This window comes from Balaenoptera physalus (genome assembly GCF_965194825.1).
Source record: "Balaenoptera physalus genome assembly, chromosome: 14".
NCBI classification, from domain to species: domain Eukaryota; kingdom Metazoa; phylum Chordata; class Mammalia; order Artiodactyla; family Balaenopteridae; genus Balaenoptera; species Balaenoptera physalus.
The window spans coordinates 87,396,088-87,415,162 of record NC_138893.1 but is presented as its reverse complement, the minus strand read 5'-3'; the positions used below and the strand labels follow the sequence as shown (position 1 = coordinate 87,415,162).

Genomic DNA, 19,075 nt, shown 5'->3' with positions numbered 1-19,075 from the left:
CTTTTTTTTTTTTTTTTCTAAATCTTTCTGGGGTTTGATGTGGATTTCTTTCTATTTGTTCAGGAAACTGTGACGTGTGTTCTGGGCAGGGTTTGAGGTTTTGGAACCTTTTCTAAAAGGGACAGAGAGCACTCTGCTACACTTCCCTGTCGTGAGGTTGGCGTGCAGACGGTGGAGCTGAAGCAAGGTGGTCACCATGCAGGTGCTCCTTCAGTACAGTAGGCTTGTCCTGGCTCTCGCCTTCATCCTGATTTTGGGTTCTTCAGTTCAAGGTAAGACCCAGGAATCTTGTCCCCCTATAATCTTCCTTGTAAGTCCTGGGGTCCACACAAATGCTTATATTCACTTTAAGATACGGAATGTATTATACTGTGGGAAAGGAGGCCAAAAAAAGAAAAAAAAAAAAAAAAAGGATTTGGGGTAGCTGAGCTCCTTAGTGTGAGATTGGTTAAGTTTGGTACCAAAAAAAGTTAAACTCTGAGGCAGGTGTGGCCTTATAAGTTCTTAAAATGATTGAAATGCAAACTATTTTATTGTCAGATGAAAATGGTTTATAAATTTTTTTTTTTAAGATTTTTAGAAATGGTTTATAAATTTTTAAACACTTAAGAAAGGAATATAGAAAATGACCTACCCCCTAAGTGTCTACGTCAATCCCAAGTTTTAACATAATATGGTAGTGTCATAATTATTGTGACACTGGGAAATACTATTTTTAAAATCAGAGTAAATTTGCGTGTATTTTTTCTCCTTTTTTAAACTTGGTTCTTAGTGAAAATTCAATTATATTTAGACATAGTTAATGAAAACCATCTCAGATTTTAAAGAGAGGCCAAAGAATTTTAGTAATTGTGTTGTTGCTCAGAGAAACATCACATTTGGAAATTTCTTATTAGGTCTATCATTTAGGGTTGTTTAGTCAGAATGAAACAACTTAAAACCTTTAATGACTAAGAAAATGAAAACGATCAGTTTGTAGGAAAAATACAATTTCTTCTCCTTTGGTAAATAAGCGATCATGTCTGAATAAGGCAGAAAGTCATGGCCTGATAAGTAGATGGGAGAATTTATAGTAGAAAAACACTAAGTTCCTCCAGATCGTATAGGAAATATTGAGTCATGGTGATTGCACATATCCTGGATTTGTTTCTTCGAAGTTACTTCTAGTTGTCTTGTTTTTACTTCTGGTGGAAATGAAATTGTACACATGATCTCAGATACATTCATTATGTATTGGAAATTTATAAAATCACTTTCTTCTTGTTATGCAATTATTGAAGAAAAAACCAGTAAATAATGTTGCTGAAACTTTTCCATTAGTCTATTTATTTTTTAAGGTATAAAACATTGTTGAATGTAAGGAACAGGCTTTACTTGGATCTTTTAGGGAAAACCTTCAGAAAACCTTCGTTGTTTCAGATGAAATAATTCCCTCATGTGTTCTGACAAGATCCAGGCAGTCAGGTCCATGTTTGTAGCACAGACTTGAGTGACCTGTTGGTGCTGGGTCTACCCTGACCAGAGCTCTGTGAGTCTTTACATCTTCAAAATTTCCCAGAAATGTCACATTCCCCACTAAGATTCAATAGGGAAAACTAAAATGAAAACAAAAGCATTCTTTATGTAATAGGTATCCTTCAGAATGTAGTGAAGAAACTATTATAAAATTTTATAAAGTACTAGTATTTATGTCATCACCAGGTAGGTTTAGCTCTTTGTTGGGAAAGGAACCAAAAAAGAGAGAATGAATGGACTGAAAAACTAGGGAGTTTCCAAAGGAGAAGTGCAGTTGGTATTGGAATCAAGGGTTAGTGTTCACATCTGAATAAGAAGGGAAATAGATGTCCACCCACAGCTGCGTGTGCGAGTGACATCAGCTCAAGGCTGCAAAGAGGTCACTATTTCATCATACTTCTATGTGATGCCAGATATAATTCTGTAGCATTCTTTCCCCACTTAAAAACTTTTCTTAACCCATTGATTTGACTGAACTGATCAAATGCACTAGGCTTTTGGCTTGTTTTTACTGAAACAAAACATCTTAGGTTATTGTATTAGTTTGCTAGGGCTGCCATAACAAAGTACCACAGACTGGGTGGCTTAAACAACAGGAATTTATTTCCTCACAGTTCTGGAGGCTAGAAGTCCAAGATCAAGGTGTCAGCAGGGTTAGTTTCATTCTGAAGCTTCTCTCCTCAGCTTGTAGATGGCCGTCTTGTCTCTGTCTTTACCTGGTTCTTTGCGTGTGTCTATGTCCCAATCTCCTCTTCTTATAAGGAAACCAGCCATACTGGATTAGGGCTAATCCGTATGACCTCACTATATCTTAATTATCTCTTTCAAGGCCCTATCTCCAAATACAGTCCCATTCTGAGGTACTGGGGGTTAGAACTTCAACACATTGAATTGGAGGGACACAATTCAGCCCATATCAGTGACTATAAGCGAAGCTGAAGTAAAGACATGCTGTAAAAGTATGTCTACCAAGTGCAAAGAGATGGACGTTTGGCAACGTGTGGGAGACCCTGGAGAGGACAGATGGCTAATCAATTTAATGTAGAGCTCCAGGGGATTATTGATGAGGCCTGTGACTCCTACTCTTATTGCCTCTCTTTTTAAAAGATGCCTATAAAGAGGGAAAATGGAAAATCCATGAGCAGGTGTGGCCAAGGGGGTCATTGCCAGACTATGTTTCCACTCTACACTGCCTCTGAGATCACGATAATGATATTGATTCCACCTATGTGCACTGCTGTTTGATTGTAAAGTGATTCTCATCCATTCTTGGGTAAACGATCATCACATTCCCTGGGAGGAGGAATTAACACCAATTTATAGAGGGGAAAATTGGATCTTACATTCATCATCTCATTTGCTCTTTACACCAACCTCTTGCAAAAAATTTATGAGACTTGCCCAAGGCCCATTACAACTAATTAATGGCAGAGCTGGTCATCTGATTTCAAGTTCAGAGTTAACTTTCTACTGCAATTTAGCTGTATTCTAGGTGGATTAGAGATTTTCTTTATTTAAAACAACCTTGTTTTGACTCTAGCCCTTGCTACAAAAACCAGTGAGTTGAGGGACAGAGAGGGAGAAATTGAAAGTAAACTTGGAACTTTTTATAGCTTGTCAAACCACGTGAGGGTGGGGGAACTTTATTCATCTTGTGGAATTGATTGGCCAGTAGGAAGCAGCTCCAGCTTAGATGGTGATGTCTGTTTGAATGCAACCAAACAATGAATGAAATGGTCTCCCTCCCCCACTCCCCACAACATGGCAGTTTCTGCTTAAATTTTTCTAGCACACTTGCAGCAAGTCTCCATTAAGAATAGGAAATCAGTAAATTGAGATGATGTTGGGGAAAAATTGATATTACAATACGATATTACTGGGGTAAGTTATTTGCTCTGGTAATGTTTACTTATAGAAAGTATTTTGCTAAAGCAGGACTAGTGACTGTGTGTATGTGTGAAAGAAATAGGGGCAAAGACAGAGACAGAGAGAGACAGAGACAGACAGAGAAGGGGGGGTGGGCAGTGAGGGAAGTGATTGTAAATAAAAAACATTCTTCTCCCTTGAATCCATCACAAAATTAACCAGGAGATCTGTAAGTGGGGCCTCTTAGGAAGATAATTTTTCTGTCCATGAACATACTCCCTTTTATTTTTTAAATTACGGTAATCTTAAGATTTCTCTCAAGCAAGATAGAATCAAGATACTCCCACACATCGGGGGCTGGAACTGTTGAATTTTCACATTCTGCCAACACCCTTGAATAAATATGTCAGGAACTTGGTATCTGTAACCATGTTCTTTATTTTAAAGCAGATTTAAAATCCCCAGTCTGTGTTGATCATTTTATAATGTATAGCAATACAGGACCATTACGTTATGCACCTGAAACTAACATAGTATATTAGGTCAATTATACTTAAAAAAAACAAAACCCCCACCTCTGGACTTCCCTGGTGGTCCAGTGGTTAAGAGTCTGCCTTCCAATGCAGGGGAGGTGGGTTCAAACCCTGGTCGGGGAACTAAGATCCCACATGCCGTGGAGCAACTAAGCCCACACACTCTGGAGCCAGCCCACCACAACTAGAGAGAAGCCCCTGCACCGCAACGAAAGATCCTGCGTGCCGCAGCTAAGTCCCGACGCAGCCAAAAATAAAAATAAATAAATAAATATTAAGAAAACACCTAATATGATTTTATTTATATGAAATGTCCAACTTGCTTAAAAATATAGAGATAAAAAGTAGATTGATTAGTGGTTACTTAGGGATGAGAAGCATGAGATACAGGAGCTGGCTAGCTAAAGGATAGGGGATTTCTCTGTGATGATAAAATTGTTCTAAATTTGTGGTGATAGTTGCACATACCTATAAGTATGCTAAAAACCACTGAATTTTACATTTTAGAAGAGTGATTGTGTGCTATGTTACATACATACCAATAAAACTTTTTTTTTTAAATGATTGCATTTTTTTTTTCCAATGAATTAATTTATTTATTTATGGCTGTGTTGGGTCCTCGTTTCTGTGCGAGGGCTTTCTCTAGTTGTGGCAAGCGGGGCCCACTCTTCATCGCGGTGCGTGGGCCTCTCATTATCGAGGCCTCTCTTGTTGCGGAGCACAGGCTCCAGACGCGCAGGCTCGGTAATTGTGGCTCACAGGCCCAGTTGCTCCGCGGCATGTGGGATCCTCCCAGACCAGGGCTCGAACCCGTGTCCCCTGCATTGGCAGGCAGATTCCCAACCACTGCGCCACAGGGAAGCCCCCCCAATAAAACTTTTTTAAATTAAAAAAATAAAATCACCAGTCCCAAACAGGATAAACATTTCTGTGGGGGAGGTGGACTTCTATCTTTGATTTCTTTATAAATTTTAGAACAGCTTTATTGAGATAGATTTCATATACCATACAATTCACCCATTTAAAGTGTACATTGATGGTTTTTTAGTATATTCACAGATATGTGCAACCATCACCATAGTCTATTTTAGAACATTTTCGTCACCCAAAAAAAGAAACCCCTCTTTATAAATTTTAAAAGCTGAGATTCTAAACTCTAGAGGGAATTTGTATTTTAGAAGTTTTCTAATTTACCAGAGTTGTGTTTCTTACACCAGTGAAAAGATGAGATCTTTCACTTAGATGCTTCCTCATTAAACTATTAGGTTTTACTTTTCTGTTTAACTTCTTATCTACGCAAGCACTCACTTGTTTGATATTCAGCCATCCTCGACAGTAGAGAAGACTGTCTAGACCTGCTCTGTCTGAAATGGTAGCCACGGGCTTCTTGTGGCTACTAAGCACTTGAAATGTGTGAAATGTGGCGAGTCCAAAATGAGGTATGGTGTAAGTGCAAAATACACACCAGATTTGAAATCTTAGGATGAAAAAAAGTGTAAAATATCCATTAATAACTTATATTGATTATGTTAAGTGACAATATTTGAATATATTTGTTTAAGTAAAATATTTTCAAATTAATGTCACCTGTTTTTTACTTTTTAAAATATGGCTGTTGTAACATTGAAAATTCCATACGTGTACGGATGGTTCCTCTTGTTTCTATTGGACCGCACTGGTCTAGACGGCATGGGGTGTGAAGACATCGCCCTCTGCTGGAGCAGATGTTGAATTTTTACCTGACTCACAATGATGACGCTTCTAAGTAATAATTCATTAGATGCCAAGCTTAAGCTTCTTCAAGAAAGAATCAGAGGAGAAAGAGCTAAAATGTGTTAAATACCTACCATGTGCAAAAGCTTGTGCTAGATGTTTCAGATACTTTTATCTTGTTTAAACAGGAACTCTTTGGGATACTATTATGGGATACTGTGGTGGAACAGGAATTTAAATTTGGTCTCTCTACAAGCTGTTCACTATCAGAGATAGGTCGATAGGTCATTGTCATCCTCCTCCTCATCAGAGATACTAGCATTTAAAGAGCTCTGACGGGACTTCCCTGGTGGTCCAGTGGTTAAGACTCCGTGCTCCCAATGCAGGGGGCCTGGGTTCGATCCCTGGTCGGGGAACTAGATCTCCCATGCCTGCCTCAACTAAGAGTTCACATGCCGCAACTAAGAAGTCCGCATGCTGCAACAAAGATCCCGCATGCCACAACGAAGATCCTGCGTGCCGCAGCCAAGACCCAGTGCAGTCAAAATAAATAAACAAATAAATGTTTAAAAAAAAAGGGAGAGATTAATTTAAATAAATAAAGAGCTCTGACCATGGTGCTAGGTACTATTCTACGAGCCTAATATTTATATCTCATTATTAGAGCTACTACTGTCCCCATTTTATGGATGAGGAAATTGAGGTACAGGGAGGTTAAGGTTACCCAGCTAGTAAGGGGGAGACATTGTGATGTTAACTTGACATCACAAGTTGATGTCAAGCCTTACCTCCTGCCTCCAAGCAGTGACAGAGTTAACCCATTCTGGATGACTAGCGTCTCAGACCAGAAATTGTAAGCTATATTCAGGAACTATGGGGAAGATTGTGATAGAATAGTAGTTCTAAAAGAAAGAATGAATGAAAGTAAGACAGACAGAAAGAAAGAAGGAAAACAATGGGAGAACATTTACTTTCTACATTAGAGTCTTTGTTTTGTTTATATTTTAAAAAGAATATTGTTTATTACAGCAATTTAGAAAACAAAGTGAGAAAAAAAATCACCAGAGTCTACCACTATAGTTATTTCTGTGTATTTCCTCCCATTCCTCACCCCCTCCCCCGATATCTATTTATGTAGTTGCATTAACAACTATTATGCATAGAGTGGTATTCTGCTTTTTAAAAAATATTTATTTATTTATTTTTGGCTGTATCAGGTTTTAGTTGCAGCACACAGGATCTTTTGTGTGGCACACGGGCTCCTCTCTAGTGGTGGCGCAAGGCTCCAGCACGCGTGGGCTCAGTAGTTGTGGTGCAAGGGCTCTCTAGTTATGGCTTGTGGGCTCATAGTTGCAGCACGCGGGCTTAGTTGCCCCGGCATGTGGGATCTTAGTTCCCTGACCAGGAATCGAACCCGAGTCCCCTGCATTGGAAGGCGGATTCTTAACCACTGGCCCACCAGGGAAGTCCCCTCTGCTTTTTTTAAACTCATTTTTGAACATAGATTTTCCTATGATGCTACATAGTCTTTTCCATAACTACTGCTTTTTTCCCATTTGTTTAATAGTCTCTCATATGAATGCCTCATAATTAATCTGAGTATTTTCTCTTGTTTTGATTATTTAGTTATTTCCTGTTTCCCTATTTTAAATAATACTAAGGTGAACAGCATCATGAATTCTTTATATATTTTCCCTCTCTCTCTCTCTCTCCATATATATGTATATAATGTATATCTTAATGATGTAATAACTTAGCAATGCTGTATTTATAAAATTAATCCAAAATATTAGCTAGGACAAAGTTGAGTGTAAACAGACATGATAGAGATTCATGAGGAAAGAGGACATTCTGCAAAAGTTCTGTGGTTCTGCAATCTTTTAAGAACAAAGTCCTTGGCCATCCCATTAAGATGTAAAGTGAATTTGACCTCAGTAGAGGCTTCACTTTTCAACCTCTGATAGTTGAGAACAGGACACAACTTGTGCATACTCTCCTAGAAATACAGATACCCAGAGGGAAAAAAAGCAAAACTCCAGAACTTATGGTCTTTGGGAGGGCTGGGTAATGAGATTAGGAGTAACTTTTTTTGTTTGTTTGCTACATTTTTCAAAATTTTCTATAATGAACGCACATTCCTTTTCTAAGATAAATATTATTAAAAATTGCAACAAAAGCAGTCTAGATGTAAGGAATATCTAAATAAACTCTCCATTTCTAGGAGAGAGTACTATAAAAGGTAGAGAGCCCTCTGGACCCTGAGTTAAAGTCAGGAAACCATTGACAAGATGCTGTATGTATCCATTTACATAAAATTCTAGAAAATGCAAACTAATTTATAATGACAGTAAGTAGATTGATGGTTGAGGGGGGCTGGGGAGAGTCAGGAGGAGGGAGGGAGAAGGGCAGGATCACAAAGGGGCACAAGGAAACTCTGGGGGATGTTGAATATGTTCATACCCTTGATTGTGGTGATGGTTCCACGGTGTATCCATTTGTTGAAACAAATTGTGCACTTTAAATATGCACAGCTTATTGAATGTCAAGTCCACCTTAAGAAAGCTGTCAAAAAATAAAAATAATTTTGAATAGATAATACATACATATGGCTCAAAAATCTAAAGGTTCAAAAGGATATGCAGTGAAAAGTCAATGCTCTTCCTTCCACTGTCTTCCAGCCACCAATTCCCTCCACAAAGATGATCAGTTTGCTGTGTATCTTTTCAGATATGTTCTGTGCATGTAAGCATATATGTAAATATAGTGTGAAAAAACACAAACACACACAAATGGTAACAAACAATTCATAGTGTTCTTTACTTTTTTTAACTTAATAATATACCTTGGAGGGAATTCCCTCGCGGTCCAGTAGTTAGGACTCCAGGCTTTCACTGCCGAGGGAGCATTCAAATCCCTGGTCAGGGAACTAAGTTCTTGCAAGCCACATAGCGTGGCCAAAAAAAAAAAAACCACACACACACCCCTTGGAAATTATTCTGTATCAGTGCCCAGAGAACTGCCTCATTCTTTTAATAGCTGTATAGTACTGTAGGCTGTGCCTTAATTCATTAACATTTAATTTTCCAGTCTTTGCTTCGCAAAAAATATTGCAGTGATTATCCACAACACTGTTTTTCATTTTATGTTATTTTGTTTTCTTAAATAGTTGTCATCATGTACATCTCAATCTGTGCAGAACAATAACGTGCTGGGCTTTAAAACTGTTGCAGGAAGGGGGACCCCTTCCAGGGCCCGAGAATGGGCTCTTGTCTAACACTTAGAAATGAATTGTCCAAGGAGACACATGTGCTGACAAAGCAAGAGACTTTATTGGGAAGGGGCACCCAGGCAGAGAGCAGCAGGGTAAGGGGACCCAGGAGAACTGCTCTGCCATGTGGCTCGCAGTCTCAGGTTTTATGTTAATGAGGTTAGTCTCCAGGTTGTCTCTGGCCAATCATTCTGACTCAGGGTCCTTCCTGGTGGCAAGGGCATCTCTCAGCCAAGATAGATTCCAGCGAGAAGGATTCTGGGAGGTTGGTAAGACATATGGACTGGTGTCTCTTCTCTCCTTTTGACCTTTCCTGAATTCTTCCCATTGGTGGTAGCTTGTCAGTTCTATGTTCCTTACCAGGACCTCCTGTTGTAAGACAACTCATGCAAGTGGTTACTCTCATGCCTGGCCAGGGCAGGTGGTTTCAGTCAGTGATTCCCTTAACAAAACTACCTTTCCTGCTTTTCAAGAATTTTAGATGTGTCCCTTCAGGTTAGGTTATTATTAGTTGCACTTGTGTGAATCAAGTTTGTACTTGAGGTGGGGAGATGAACCTTTGGAAGGGTGGTGAAGTATTTCTCACCACCAGGCCTCCATCCTTGCTGGACTGAGGAATGAAGAATTTATTTCATGAATTAATAAGGTATCTCCTATATAACCTCTTAACACAAGATATGGAGCCTTTTGCATAGACATTAAAAGAGACTGTGACAGACCAGCTTTTGTGAATAGAGGAGCTTTGATTTTTGAAATCTCTGACTAGATGTGAGGGCAAAGAAAGAGGCCAAGTTTTTAACCTACTTTTCATTCCCAAGAATACCCAAGAATTTCTTTTCAATACCCAAGAATGGCCCTAAAGAACTAGGGCTCTGTAGTATCTCGGGTACTAATTGGTACATTCCTTAACCTTTCTGAGCATGATTCGACTCATCTCTACCAGAACAGTCAGGATTCGGGGTCAGATACAGGTTTGAATCCTGGGTCCTCTACTTAGTACCTGTGCAGCCTCAGTTTTCCTTTGTATAAAATGGAAATTATAGTACAAAGATAATGATAGTTAATATTATCAAGTGTTTACTGTGTACCTGGCACTGTGTTAAGATCTTTACATGCATTTTCTCATTTAATTTTTGTGGCCAGCTTACGAAAAAGAGACACTCTTAGTACCTCAGTTTTCTGGTGGGGGCTTGGGGAAGTTAAGGTTTCACAGCTCACCAGTAGGAGAGCTGGGGCTTCACTCCAGGCAGCTAATTGCCAAAGCCTGTTCTAACCTAAAACTCTAGGCTACTTTAGAGAGGCGTTGTGAGAAGGACAAATGGTGTGTATACAGGGCTAGCAAATAGTGGGTGCTCCGTGATATTAATGATCATAAAACCTGTCCACACCTTACCTACCAAATTTAGAATCTATTTAATTAAAAATTTCTTAGGGACAGAGTGATTAGAAGCTGTGTAAGAGACATTTATTGACCACGTGGTTTCCTTGTTTGGGCAGGTTCTCCTGTGCGGAGAGCCAGATACCAGTGGGTACGCTGCAATCCTGACAGCAATTCTGCAAACTGCATTGATGAAAAGGGACCAGAGTTCGATCTACTTCCAGGTGAATCCAACAGAATCCTACCTCCAAGGACTGACCCTTTTTCGTAAGTGGACTTTCTTGATTTTACTTTCACCATCCGCTGCTGAGATCTTGGCATGGAGGTGGGAGGGTTGCCAAGAGTGTTTTTCTTCAGGCTCTTGCTTCCATGGTTAGGTTTTCACTGCACAGTACAGGGTAAAACTGCACTGTATTTACTGGTATATAAGATGCACAAGAATACATGATTCACCTACCTTTTTAAGAATTTTATTTATTTTTTAGAATTTATTTATTTTTGGCTGCGTTGGGTCTTCGCTGCTGCGTGCGGGCTTTCTCTAGTTGCTGAGAGCGGGGGCTACTCTTCGTTGCGGTGCGCGGGCTTCTCACTGTGGTGGTTTCTTTTGTTGCGGAGCATGGGCTCTAGGCATGCGGGCTGAGTAGTTGCGGAGTGCGGGCTTAGTTGCTCTGAGGCATGTGGGATCTTCCCAGACCAGGGATAGAACCCGTGTCTCCTGCACTGGCAGGCAGATTCTTAACCACTGCACCACCAGGGAAGTCCCTATTCACCTATACTTTTGCAAGGTCTTTTTCTTGTGGCAGAAACAAAAATTGAATACTTTTCACCAATAGGTATTGAAAATGATTGAACATTATTTTATTAATGTAAATAGAGCACATTGTATATTTATATTAAAATCCAATAGGAGTCTATCACCTGAATGGATAAACAAAATGTGGTACATCCCTTAAGTGGAATATTATTTGGCCATAAGAAAGAAGGAGGTACTGATAAATGCTACAACATGGATGAATCCTGAAAACATTATGCAAAGTGAAGGAAACCAGACACAAAAAGCCACATATTATATGATTCCATTTATGTGAAATGTCCAGAATAGGCAAATCCATAGAGACAGAAATAGAGTAGTGGTTGCCAGGGGCTGTGAGGGAGGGAAGAATAAAGAGTGACTGCTATTAGATACAAGATTTTTGAGGGGTGATAAAAATGTTCGTTTAGATAGTAGTGATAAAAAAAAATTAGGGAAAGGAAGAATAAGTGGCCATAACTCATAAAAAAGAAAGTCAAAACTCTTCTTTTTTTAAAATTAAATTAAATTAATTTATTTTTTATACAGCAGGTTCTTATTATCTATTTTATACATATTAGTGTATAAATGTCAACCGCAATCTCCCACTTCATCCCCCCCCACTTCCCCCCTTGGTGTCCATAAGTCCAAAACTCTTCCTGATCAAATAAAACCTGCCTTATACTTGCAAAAAAGATCCAATAGGAATTCATAAGTAACAAAAATTGAATTGTATTAAAACCCATTATTTCAATGAATATCAAAATTATATGTAGCAGAGATATATTATGAAAAGAATTATCATAAAAGTTTTAATCTTCAGGCTTAAATAGAAAAATCACTCCCCTGAAAGCCACATAAATCATCATGCCCAAACCAGGTAAGCCTATCATCACTTTGGGGATCCTGGTAACCCCCTTCATCACTGAAATTATGTCATCACCATCCTCAAAATGCAACTCTGCAACCCTGTGCTTTTAGGTCCATGGCATAAAGCTTGAACGTGATAGTACAGCATCCTCCATTATTTTAAGTCACGGATTTCAACAGTAATTCATTTAAATCTAAGATATTAGAGGAACAATGCAAGTCCTCCAAAACAAATATTTTACACTATTTCTTCCCTCCTCAAATCTGTATGATCTTCCACACTCTTTGACATAAATTGTAGCAATATTTTTTTGGATCCGTGTCCTAAGGCAAAGGAAACAAAAGCAAAAATAAACAAATGGGACCTAATTAAACTTAAAAGCTTTTGCACAGCAAGGGAAACCATCGACAAACAAAAGGACAACCTACTGAATGGGAGAAAATATTTGCAAGTGATATGACTAATAAGGGGTTAATATCTAAAGTATATAAACAGCTCATACAACTCAACATCAACAAAACAAACATCCCGATTAAAAACTGGGCAGAAGATCTGAATAGACATTTTTCCAAAGAAGACATCCAGTTAGACAACAGGCACGTGAAAAGATGCTCAACATCGCTAATCACCAGAGAAATGCAAATTAAAACCACAATGAATATCACCTCCCACCTGTCAGAATGGCTGTCATCAAAAAGATCACAAATAACAAATTGCTGGCGAGGATGTAGAGAAAAGGGGACCCTTGTACATTGTTAATGGGAATGTAAATTGGTGCAACCACTGTACAAAACAGTGTGGAGGTTCCTCAGAAAACTAAAAATAGAGTTACCATATGATCCTGCAATTGTACTCCTGGGTATATATCCAAAGAAAATGAAAACAGTAATTTGAAAAGATATATGTACCCCAATGTTCATAGCAGCATTATTTATAATAGCCAAGATATGGAAGCAATCTAAGTGTCCATCAGTAGATGAATGGATAAAGAAGATGTGATACACACACACACACACACACACACACACACACACACACATTGGAATACTACTCAGCCATAAAAAAAGAACGAAATTTTGCCATTTGCAGCAACATGGATGGACTTGGAGGGTATTATGCTTAGTGAAATAAGTCAGAGAAGACAAATACTGTATGATATCACTTATATGTGGAATCTAAAAAATAAAACAAACTTGTGAATATAACAAAAAAGAAACAGACACACAGATATAGAGAACAAACCAGTGGTTACCAGTGGGGAGAAGGAAGGGGGAGGGGCAAGCTAGGGGCAGGGGATTAAGAGGTATAAACTACTGTGAAAAAAATAAATAATCAGGCTTTCCTGGTGGTGCAGTGGTTAAGAATCCGCCTGCCAATGCAGGGGAGGCGGGTTCGAGCCCTGGTCCGGGAAGATCCCACGTGCCGCAGAGCAACTAAGCCCGTGTGCCACAACTACTGAGCCTGTGAGCCTAGAGCCCGTGCTCTGCAACAAGAGAAGCCCCCCCCAATGAGAAGCCCGCGCACCGCAATGAAGAGTAGCCCCGGCTCGCGCCAACTGTAGAAAGTCCACTCACAGCAAGGAAGACCCATCGCAGCCAAAAATAAATAAATAAAAATAAATAAATAATCTACAAGGATGTATTGTACAACACAGGGAATATAGCCAATATTTTATAATAACTATAAATGGAATATAACCTTTAAAATTGTGAATCACTATGTTGTACACCTGAAGTGTATATAATATTGTAAATCAACTCTACCTCAACTAAAAAAAAAAACTAAAAAAAAAATCTCTAGGATCTTCCCTTTCCTCAGCCAGCAACTTTCCTTCTTGCTCTGACACTCCTGTTAATATGGATGCACAGCCCCTGCTTCTGTGACAGTCTTGGACACTTTTGCTCTCAGATCCATTTCTTCTCCTTCCATCTCCCTGCTCTGTACTGGGTGGGGTGGTGAGGGCTGATCCCTATGGTCTGCATTTCTCAGGTTCGCAGATCTGTGGCTGAGTTTGGCCAGTGGGATGCCTGGAAGGGAGACTGGTCAGCGTGGGCGGCAGGGAGAGACAAGGATGTTTCTTCTCATTCCTGCCTTGGGTGGCGCCTCTGGCAGGGCTGTGTCTCATCCATGGCTTCAGCTTCCACCAGACGCTCTTGGTCCCTGGGCTCAGGTAGTACCACCTCCTCCACTGTCCCTCTAGCCCAGGGAGGGAAATATTTTCTTGCTGTTCCTCATCTCTGGGTTTCCTTATTATTCCCTATTTGGCTTTGCTTCTCTTCCATCTCATGTGTAAGCAATTCCCTGTCTTAAATATTTAGGTAAGTTTCTTGACTGTACTCTGACTGTGGCAGCTTCTAAGGCCACCCCTCCTTGTGCTGGGCATCCTATCCCCATGCACCTTCTCCAGGACTTTAATTCTGCAGTTAACCCTCTGAACCCAGCATCTTCTTCTCATCAGTATGCAGACATTCTCTAGTATCTCCTACATTTAGGTAAAATCCCCTCTTTGACTCTGCATCCTTCCCAGCTGTTGCCCCATTCTCTGCTCCTCTTCACAGTAACACTTCCTGATAGGGCTGCCGATGCTTACTATCTCCCCTCTCCTCTCCTCAACCCCTTCTGGGTCTACCTTCACCCAGAGTGCTTGGTAGAAGCACTTACTTTTTTTTAAAATTTAAGTTCTTTTTTTTTTTTTAATTGAACCTGGGCCCTCAGCAGTGAAAGCGTGGAGTCCTAACCACTGGACTGCCAGGGAATTCCCAATTTAAGTTCTTTTTTATTTTCCTCCACACTGGCAAAAGTTCCAAGGGAGCTTAAAGTTTTTTAAACATTTTAACGATCCCTCTTTCCCACTCCCCACTTCTGATTCACAAAGCAAAGGAGAGCAGGAGTCCCAATTTTTAATGGTTCCCCATCTCCTCATGTTATTTGATCCAAAAACTATATTCAAGTTTGTAGCAGTCATAGTTATTGTACATGTTTAGGAGGGAGGGAGGCAAGAAGGGATAGGGAGAATGGTGATCCAAAAGAATAAAAACAGAAACCAAATAGGTCACAATTACTTCCTGTTGACACATCTGCTGGTTACTTCTCTATGTTTAGCTTACTTGACTTCTCTCTCTCTCTCTTTTATTTATTTTTTTGCTGCGCCACATGGCTTGTGGGATCTTAGTTTCTCGGCTAGGGATTGAGCCTGCGCCCTTGGCACTGAAGTGCAGAGTCCTAACCACTGAACCGCCAGGGAATTCCCACTTGACTTCTCAGTTGCCTTCAAAAACAGTTGACCACCCTTCCTCTGAAATACTTTTTTCTCTGGGCTTCCATGGCCCCACCTTGTCTTGGGTTTCCTTCTACTTGCCTGGCTGTTCTTTCTCCTGTGATTAATATTTAATATGTTGGGGTGGCCCTAGCTCTGTCGTGGGCTGCTTTTGTATCTGCATGCTTTTTTTGGGTGACTTCATCCTGTTCCATGGCTTTAAATACTATATGTGTGTGTGTGTGTGAGTGACAGAGAGAGAGAGAGAGAGAGAGAGAGAGAGAGAGAGAGAGAAAGAGAAACTACCAAATCTGTGTTTCCAGCTCTGATTCCTTTTCCCTGACCCCGCAGCCTAAACTATCCAGCAGGTCACCCTCTATTACATTATTCCACTTTGTATCTCTGCATAACATTTAGCCCCACCTAATATTTTCCTGATTTACTTATTCACTTTTTATTGTCTGTCTCCCCGCCAAAGTTATAAACCTCTGAGCAGGGACCTCATCCATCAGTCCCCATTCTATCCCAGGCACTCAGAACAGGGATAAGATATTCGATAAATATTTATCAAATGCAGGCATGAAGGAAACTCTAATCTGTTGTATGGCCTGTGGTTTATTATTTTCATGCAGAAAATGACCCATAGGCTGTGAAACTCAACTTCTGTCTCTGATGCTTTGTTGCCTTATTCTGCCACTGATGGGTGGCATCATTGCTCTGGTCCTTTGGTGCTGAGTGGACTTCAAACTACCCCACTGAACCCAGTTGAATGAATGCACTTATTTGCTGGGAGGAGATTGAATGTTAACATGCTGGCAAATATAATGCTTGACTTGTTACAAAGAATTTCTTAAGCGTGAGCTTTGTTGAAGCCCTGTAAAGTTATTAGAGATTTTGCAGAATTTTTAAAATAGGAAAAATATATATCTAGGCTAACTTGTGTGTCCTTTCTTTAGTGGGAGAAAGTGTAAAAATGGGATCTTTTCTGTAAAAAATAAATGACCCCTTAAGTAAACTCCAAATATAGGATTGCTATCTTAGTGATAAGAAAATTACCATTTTTATATGCATCTGCAATGAGTAGATGTGGAACTGATAAAGGCAACGAATTAGATACAGTAAGTATTGTAAATATGTGGAAAGTTCTGACTTATTTTTTGTTTTAAAACATTAAATAACTGGGAAACTTTTAACTTAAAATTTGAGCAACTGAGTGGCTACATTTACTTTCGTATCTTAAAAAATTTATTATGATTATCTTTTCATGTCTCAAACTTTAATGTTTTTTTTTCCATTTTTCCGTCATGCTTCAGAATGATGAAATCCAGGAACCTGAATGATGTCTTCCCTCTTTCTGAGGACTTTTCAGGATCAGGCTCTGGAAGTGGCTCTGGAAATGGCTTCCTACGTGAAATTGAACAGGAATACCAACCAGTAGAAGAAAACGATGCTTTTTATTACAACTTTAGGCCTCTGGAGAGAAATTTGCCCTCAGACAACGAGGACTTGGGTCAGGATGGACCAGAAGAGGATTTTACTATATAAAAGAGAGGGTTTCCCACCTTGATGCCAGGCAATGTATTTGTGTACCATGGTTAAATGATTAATTTGAGGACAAAAAGCTTTATAGAAAATTTAAAACATCTGAAAAGGAAGTTTAGTTTTATTATCTTTTTTTTCTCATGAATTCTTAAAGCCTCCTTTATCTATCCTAATGTCCTGGAAAATACTTGCATTTCTTTTGTATTGTATTCAACAACATCACTATGAAGTTAACTAGACTCCCCATATGTATAAAATTGTTTTAAAGAATAAATTATACTGTTCTTAAAATATTTAGTTTGAGAAACAAATTGACAGGCACTATTTCATATCTAAATCTTCAGGAAGCTGACTCTGATTATGAAATCTAGATATGCCTCTTTTTTTGTGAAAAAATACAGATGAAACATACAGTGAACGTACAGTGAATGAAACATACAGTGAAACATACAGTGAATGTATTTGACATGTTTTACAGTGTGAAGTTAACTGCTCTAATAGTACCCCTGGAGGTGTTTGCAGAGCTAGTGGACAGCGTTTGCTTAGAAGTGTGATTGCTGTCACAATTAGAAACTTAACACCCAGATTAAAGCACAATTGTGCTCTCAATACCTCATACTGCTTTACTTTTTTTCCTGGATATCTATGTATTTTCAAACATTACTCTATTAAAGCAGAAGTATAATCAAAGGGTCAAGCTGTCTGGGCTCTCTTGTTCATGAAGTAATTATTTGTTCAAATGTTTCTAGATTCCCATCAACAAAATATCTGTAAAGTTATTTTACAGTGAGACCAAATTTTGTAACTGGAATCAAATCCTGTTAACTAGCAGATGAAGAAAACAATCATGCTACAGAAAGAGGGTTACTCTTGTCCAAACACTTCCTCTTTTTGAAGGCTATACTATACTCATCTCTGTTCCCCTTAATTCTGAAAAGCCTGTCAGAATCATTGTCATGGATCCTGTTCTGTACCATCTAGATCCCCTCTTCAGAACTGAGGACTTATTCAAATTAACCTCTGTGGAAGAGAGACACCTTGTCCAAGCCCACACCTCTTCCCACGGCAGCCTGCACCCAATGCCTGGTTGATGTGGGCATATGAGTGCCAGACCCCTTCCCTGAACTTGGAACAATTCAGCAGGGCAATCACAGATTCAGACCTCCCTGAGGAGCCATCTGAGGCTTTGTTGGGACTGTTTTGCAGCTCAGTTTCTTCCTTTACTTAGTCTTGCTTCCTTCCATTCCCCACTGAGAGAGCTCCCTTAGGAACTTTCTGCACACTACTTTTCATTTCAGAGTTTGCTCTATGGAGAATCCAACCTGTGAAAGTTGGTGCCAGGATGGGTAGAAAGCAGATGCTAAAATGGGATTTTGGAGCTGGATCACCTACTGTCTGGCTGGCAATGAGGACCCTATCACTGGCTGTAGATGCAGAACAAGCACAAGGGAGCATTGCAATTGTTCAAACTTTCACTGATGATGAACTGGGATGGTGTACCAGTGGAAGGAAGTGCACCAGGGTGTGGTATATGAGGTATCTGAGAAATATGGGGAAGTAGTAATTATAGAGACAATGACATTGGATGGCTCTTGCTGGAGGCAATTAATGAAAGACCAAGGATGATTAATTAAAGACTAAATGTGAAAACTATTGGACCTCCTCAGCAGCATATTAAGAAACTCTCTTCTGCAGTGGAAGGGCAGGAAAAGCTGAGGCCCAGGACCAGGATATAATCAGAAGAATAGCAGAGTTCAAGAATGTTAAGTTGCCAAGCTAGCCAAGTCTGTTATGCAACATCAGGGCCCTGACTGGGAAAATACTGGACCCTCAGAAATGAAGACCTCTGGGTAGAAATGTATCTGGGTTGATACATTCAGAATTCGAATCCCCAGACTTCCTCAAACGCTCTGAATCTACAGAAGAGTCCTGGGCTTCCCTGGTGGCGCAGTGGTTAAGAATCCGCCTGCCAATGCAGGGGACATGGGTTCGAGCCCTGGTCTGGGAAGATCCCACATGCCGCGGAGCAACTAAGCCCGTGAGCCACAACTACTGAGCCTGCGCGTTTGGAGCCCGTGCTCCGCAACGGGAGAGGCCACGACGGTGAGAGGCCCGCGCACCGCAATGAAGAGTGGCCCCCGCTCTCCGCAACTGGAGAAAGCCCTCGCACAGAAACGAAGACCCAACACAGCCAAAAATAAATGTAAAATAAATAAATTAATTAATTAAAAGAAACGTTTAAAAAAAAAAAAAAAAGAAGAGGCCCACTCCTTAAGAATTAATGCTTTCCTCTGGCTTGAAGATGATTAAGAAGCCTCTGCCCTTTAAAACCACATGCACACT

At 39.9% G+C, this 19,075-nt stretch overlaps 2 protein-coding genes and 1 long non-coding RNA gene across 3 annotated transcripts in view; 2 read left to right on the top strand and 1 right to left on the bottom strand.

The window, feature by feature from the left end:
* Window positions 1-19,075, bottom strand: part of LOC309642742 — a 335,590-nt gene that overhangs the window by 83,337 nt on the left and 233,178 nt on the right. The window lies entirely within an intron of this gene.
* Window positions 1-19,075, top strand: part of HKDC1 (hexokinase domain containing 1) — a 265,615-nt gene that overhangs the window by 120,536 nt on the left and 126,004 nt on the right. The gene's annotated exons all lie outside the window — the stretch shown is intronic.
* SRGN (serglycin) lies at window positions 46-17,159 on the top strand. Its single transcript, XM_082424623.1, has 3 exons — window positions 46-272; window positions 10,393-10,540; window positions 16,504-17,159. The coding sequence occupies exons 1-3, from the start codon at window positions 197-199 to the stop codon at window positions 16,733-16,735; spliced, it is 456 nt and encodes a 151-aa protein (XP_082280749.1). The 5' UTR covers window positions 46-196; the 3' UTR covers window positions 16,736-17,159.

What these genes read in the sequence shown, in the direction of transcription:
- SRGN (XM_082424623.1), top strand. Translation starts at nt 197, where the DNA reads ATGCAGGTGCTCCTTCAGTACAGTAGGCTTGTCCTGGCTCTCGCCTTC. An exon ending in TTTGGGTTCTTCAGTTCAAG is followed by an intron (nt 273 to 10,392) that starts GTAAGACCCAGG and finishes TTGTTTGGGCAG; the next exon opens with GTTCTCCTGTGCGGAGAGCC. An exon ending in CCAAGGACTGACCCTTTTTC is followed by an intron (nt 10,541 to 16,503) that starts GTAAGTGGACTT and finishes GTCATGCTTCAG; the next exon opens with AATGATGAAATCCAGGAACC.